Genomic DNA, 6,836 nt, shown 5'->3' on the forward strand with positions numbered 1-6,836 from the left:
TGACTGTTGTGGACTTAAGACAGGAGAAATAAGTGTTTTGGTGTGTCTCTCTCTATTTTCATTTTATCTATTTGTTCAGTAAATCATCTTGGTGGTGGTTTTGGAGATATAATTGATTTCTGGAAGGAATTTGAATCTGCTGGTTGAAAAATAGTTCCGAGTCACAGGGACCAAGATCAGTCTTAGCCAAGTATGAATACAGGGTGCTGGGCCTTACCGCTGAATAGAGGTTTTTGGTTTATTGGATTTTGTTTTTGCATTGGAACATTTAAGGGGGAATTCATGAATTATTATACAGAGGTTACTGTAGCTGGGTGGTGTCTTTATGTTTGCAATTGATAAAAATTCTTCCTGTTTGTTTATATATGTATATTATGTATATTATATATGTATATGTGTGTATATATATATGTGTATATATATATCTGTTACCTAACTTCTTAGAATAGAGCCTGTTTTGATTAAAGTGTCCAGGAAAACTGATGAATCACACCTGAAGAGAAGGCGCTTGTGCACATCCTAGCCAAATTCAACATGTAGGTCAGGGAGACTTTGTAATACGTTGGAGTTTCTAAACCCCGGCCTATAAAATAGTGACTGAGGTAAGCGCTGCACTGTCAGAGGGTCAGTACTGAGGGAGTGCTGCACTATTAGAGGGTCAGTACTGAGGAAGTGCTGCACTGTCAGAGAATCAGTACTGAGGGAGTGCTGCACTATCAGAGGGGCAGTACTGAGGGAGTGCTGCACTGTCAGAGGGTCAGTATTGAGGGAATGCTACACTGTCAGATGATCAGTACTGAGGGAGTGCTGCACTGTCAGAGGGTCAGTACTGAGGGAGAGCAGAACAGTCAGAGGGAGTGGTGCACTGTCAGAATGTCAGTACAGAGGACGCACTGCACTGTGAGAGAATCAGTACTGAGGGAGAGCTGCACTGTGAGAGAGTCAGTACTGAGGGAGCGCTACACTATGAGTCAGTACTGAGGGAGCTCTGCACTGTGAGAGAGTCAGTACTGAGGGAGCGCAGCACCGTGAGAGAATCAGTAATGAGGGAGCGCTGCACTGTCAGAGGGTCAGTACTGAGGGAGCGCCGCACTGTCAGAGAGTCAGTACTGAGAGAGTGCTGCACTGTGAGAGAGTCAGTACTGAGGGAGCGCAGCACTGTGAGAGAATCAGTAATGAGGGAGTGCTGCACTGTCAGAGGGTCAGTACCGAGGGAGTGCTGCACTATCAGAGGGTCAGTACTGAGGGAGCGCCGCATTGTCAGAGAGTCAGTACTGAGAGAGTGCTGCACTGTGAGAGAGTCAGTACTGAGGGAGCGCAGCACTGTGAGAGAATCAGTAATGAGGGAGTGCTGCACTGTCAGAGGGTCAGTACCGAGGGAGTGCTGCACTGTCAGAGGGTCAGTACTGAGGGAGCGCCGCACTGTCAGAGAGTCAGTACTGAGAGAGTGCTGCGCTGTCAGAGGGTCATTACTGAGGGAGTGCTGCATTGTCAGAGGGTCAGTACTAAATGGGCGCTGCACTGTGGGATATGTCATGTTTGAGATGGGAGCTTAAACAAGGTCCCGTTTGCCCTCTCTCCTGAACGCAGCAAATTTCTGGGCCACTGGTAGTAGAGGAGGAGTCAGGCTGAGGTGAGGAATTGTTGTGTTCTCACTGGTGTCCTGGGACCATCATTCACCCTCCAGTATCATCACTAAAAGCAAATGATTTGCATCATTATCATGTTGCTGTCAGTGGGACCTTGTGTGCCGTTTGGCCACCCAGTTTCCCACCGCACAAAGTGAGTACACTTCAGTAATGATGGTGTTGCGCTTTGCGACAAAGCGTGCTGGTGAGGATCTCCATGGAAACGGACGGTCCCGTTCTCTCTCCTCCAACCCCCTTCCCATCCGGTCCCACCCCCTTCCCATCCGGATGCTCACCTTGATCAGCGGAACAGTTCAACTGGTTCACATCCAGGTACGTCCACCCCTCCAGCGATGGGGCAATCTGCGAGGCCGCCTGTGGATTGGAGAAGGATCCTTTGGCTATCTCGCTGAGGAGCTTTTCCAGGGTCCTACTCCGGTTCCAGGATCCTTCCGGGATGAAGTCGACGTTGACGGCCAGCGCCTGGGAGAGCAGAATGGAGAAGGTGGTGAGGTCAGATGGTGGGTGCTTGCACTGCATCTCAGATGGAGGATTGTGCGTCTCCGAAAATATCCTAAACACAGGAACAGGCGATTTGGGACATCTGCACCATGCTTGTGATCAGGCTTCACAAAAGAAACCTATTAGCTCACCATATCATTCTATTCTTTTTTTCCACACGTGTTTATCCAGCTTCCCCAACAACTGTTAAACTATTTATTATGTGAGTGTGTGTGTGAGTATGTGACTGTGTGTGTGTGTGCGCGCGCGCGCGCGCGCGGCGGGTGTGTCTGTACCTGTGTGCTATGTGTGTGAACCTGTGAGTGTGTGCCTGTATGTGTGTGTAACTGTGATGTGTCTCTACCAGCGTGAGTCTGTGAGTATCTGCCTGTCTGTAAGTGTCTGTGAGAAGGTGTGCATATCTAGTATGTTTCTGTGAATGTGTATCTGTCCAGGTTTGTGTGCCTGTGAGTGTTTGTTTATCTGTGTGGCATGTATCTCTATGTGTATTGGTAACTGAGTGGCTGTGGGTATGACTGTATCTGTGAATATGCTTGGGTCACACACAGTACCTTACAAAAAGAAGCTCAGAAAAGGGTTTTAGATTTGCCGAAAACATTGCAGTTCACATTGCCTGATAAAATACAATAAGAGGGAATTGCGGCGGTAGCTGAGCATTTAAAATTGCCTGAGACACAGTTAGAATAATTGGAAATGGCATAGAGTTCTGTAGCTGTGTGGGGTATTGATGTTTGTAGTTGATTAAAATCCTTACTGTGTGTTTATAAAAATGTTAACTAAATTCTTAGAATAAAGCTTGTTTTTGATTAAAAGTGTTTAAGGCCGCTGTTGAATAACACCCGAATGACAGGCCCATATGCTCCTCGTAACCAAAATTAATAAACAGTTGTTGGTCAGGTGAACTCCATGATATACTTTGGGTTTTCCAAAACCATGGCACATAACAACTGAATGGACACACTGACACACACTCACTCACTGACAGAGACACACTGACACACATTCACTCACTGACAGAGACACACTGACACACATTCACTCACTGACAGAGACACACTGACACACACTCACTCACTGACAGGGACACACTGACACTCATTCACTCACTGACAGAGACACGCTGACACACATTCACTCACTGACACACATTCACTCACTGACAGAGACACACTGACACACATTCACTCACTGACAGAGACACACTGACACACATTCACTCACGGACAGAGACACACTGACACACATTCACTCACTGACAGAGACACGCTGACACACATTCACTCACTGACGGAGACACACTGACACACATTCACTCACTGACACACATTCACTCACTGACAGAGACACACTGACACACATTCACTCACTGACAGACACACTGACACACATTCACTCACTCACGGACAGAGACACACTGACACACATTCACTCACTCACGGACAGAGACACACTGACACACATTCACTCACTCACGGACAGAGACACACTGACACACATTCACTCACTGACAGGGACACACTGACACACATTCACTCACTGACAGAGACACACTGACACACATTCACTCACTGACAGAGACACACTGACACACGTTCACTCACTGACACAGACACGCTGACACACATTCACTCACTGACAGAGACTCACTGACACACATTCACTCACTGACAGAGACACACTGACACACATTCACTCACTGACAGGCACACTGACACACATTCACTCACTGACAGACACACACTGACACACATTCACTCACTCACGGACAGAGACACACTGACACACATTCACTCACTGACAGAGACACACTGACACACATTCACTCACTGACAGAGACACGCTGACACACATTCACTCACTGACGGAGACACACTGACACACATTCACTCACTGACAGAGACACGCTGACACACATTCACTCACTGACGGAGACACACTGACACACATTCACTCACTGACAGAGACACACTGACACACATTCACTCACGGACAGAGACACACTGACACACATTCACTCACTGACAGAGACACACTGACATTCATTCACTCACTGACAGAGACACACTGACACACATTCACTCACGGACAGAGACACACTGACACACATTCACTCACTCACGAACAGAGACACACTGACACACATTCACTCACTGACGGAGACACACTGACACACATTCACTCACTGACAGAGACACACTGACACACATTCACTCACTGACAGAGACACACTGACACACACTCACTCACTGACAGACACACTGACACACATTCACTCACTGACAGAGACACACTGACACACATTCACTCACTGACGGAGACTCACTGACACACATTCACTCACTGACAGAGACACACTGACACACATTCACTCACTGACACACATTCACTCACTGACAGACACACTGACACACATTCACTCACTGACAGAGACACACTGACACACATTTACTCACTGACAGAGACACACTGACACACATTCAATCACTCACTGACAGAATCACTGACACACATTCACTCACTCACGGAGACACGCTGACACACATTCACTCACTGACAGAGACACGCTGACACACATTCACTCACTCACGGAGACACGCTGACACACATTCACTCACTGACAGAGACACGCTGACACACATTCATTCACTGACAGAGACACGCTGACACACATTCACTCACTGCCAGAGACACACTGACACACATTCACTCACTGACAGAGACACACTGACACACATTCACTCACTGACAGAGACACACTGACACACATTCACTCACTGACAGAGACACATTGACACACACTCACTCACTGACAGAGACACACTGACACACAGTCACTCACTCACTGACAGACAAACACTGACACACATTCACTCACTGACGGAGACACACTGACACACATTCACTCACTGACAGAGACACACTGACACACATTCACTCACTGACAGAGACACACTGACACACATTCACTCACTGACAGACACACTGACACACATTCACTCACTGACAGACATACTGACACACATTCACTCACTCACGGACAGAGACACACTGACACACATTCACTCACTCACGGACAGAGACACACTGACACACATTCACTCACTCACGGACAGAGACACACTGACACACATTCACTCACTCACGGACAGAGACACACATTCACTCACTCACGGAGACACGCTGACACACATTCACTCACTGACAGAGACACGCTGACACACATTCACTCACTGACAGAGACACGCTGACACACATTCACTCACTGACGGAGACACACTGACACACATTCACTCACTGACAGAGACACACTGACACACATTCACTCACTGACAGAGACACACTGACACACATTCACTCACTGACAGACACACTGACACACATTCACTCACTGACAGACACACTGACACACATTCACTCACTCACGGACAGAGACACACTGACACACATTCACTCACTCACGGACAGAGACACACTGACACACATTCACTCACTCACGGACAGAGACACACTGACACACATTCACTCACTCACGGACAGAGACACACTGACACACATTCACTCACTGACAGAGACACACATTCACTCACTGACAGACACACTGACACACACTCACTCACTGACAGAGACACACTGACACACATTCACTCACTGACAGAGACACACTGACACACATTCACTCACTGACAGAGACACGCTGACACACATTCACTCACGGAAAGAGACACACTGACACAGATTCGTTCACTCACGGACAGAGACACACTGACACACATTCACTCACTGACAGGGACACACTGACACACATTCACTCACTGACAGAGACACACTGACACACATTCACTCACTGACAGAGACACACTGACACACATTCACTCACTGACACAGACACGCTGACACACATTCACTCACTGACAGAGACTCACTGACACACATTCACTCACTGACAGAGACACACTGACACACATTCACTCACTGACAGGCACACTGACACACATTCACTCACTGACAGACACACACTGACACACATTCACTCACTCACGGACAGAGACACACTGACACACATTCACTCACTGACAGAGACACACTGACACACAGTCACTCACTGACTGAGACACACTGACACACACTCACTCACTCACGAACAGAGACACACTGACACATCACTCAATCACTGACAGACACACTGACACACACACTCACTCACTGACATACACACACTGACACACACACTCACTTACTGACAGAGACGCACACACACACTCACTCACTGTCAGACACACTGACACACATTCACTCACTGACAGAGACACGCTGACACACATTCACTCACTGACACACATTCACTCACTGCCAGAGACACACTGACACACATTCACTCACTGACAGAGACACACTGACACACATTTACTCACTGACAGAGACACACTGCCACACATTCAATCACTCACTGACAGAGACACACTGACACACATTCACTCACTGACAGAGACACACTGACACACACTGACAGTCACCATTACACACCCACAATAACAGACACACTGACAAACACACACTGACAGTGACACACTGACACACACACTGGCAGAGCCACAAATATACACACTGACAGGCATGTTAACACACAGACACATATGCTCACACTGACAGAGAATCACTGACAATGACACACTCAGAGACTGGATT

At 47.7% G+C, this 6,836-nt stretch overlaps 1 protein-coding gene across 1 annotated transcript in view; it reads right to left on the minus strand.

Annotated features, from left to right (window-relative positions):
- Nucleotides 1–2,168, minus strand: part of LOC119974273 (cobalamin binding intrinsic factor-like) — a 29,318-nt gene extending 27,150 nt beyond the window's left edge. Inside the window, exon 1 of the mRNA XM_038813043.1 lies at nucleotides 1,925–2,168. Coding sequence (XP_038668971.1) covers nucleotides 1,925–2,168 — 244 coding nt within the window. The remainder of the gene's footprint in view (nucleotides 1–1,924) is intronic.
- Between the last annotated feature and the right edge of the window lie 4,668 nt (nucleotides 2,169–6,836).

Source organism: Scyliorhinus canicula, chromosome 12 (genome assembly GCF_902713615.1).
Source record: "Scyliorhinus canicula chromosome 12, sScyCan1.1, whole genome shotgun sequence".
In the NCBI taxonomy this organism is placed as follows: Eukaryota; Metazoa; Chordata; class Chondrichthyes; order Carcharhiniformes; family Scyliorhinidae; genus Scyliorhinus; species Scyliorhinus canicula.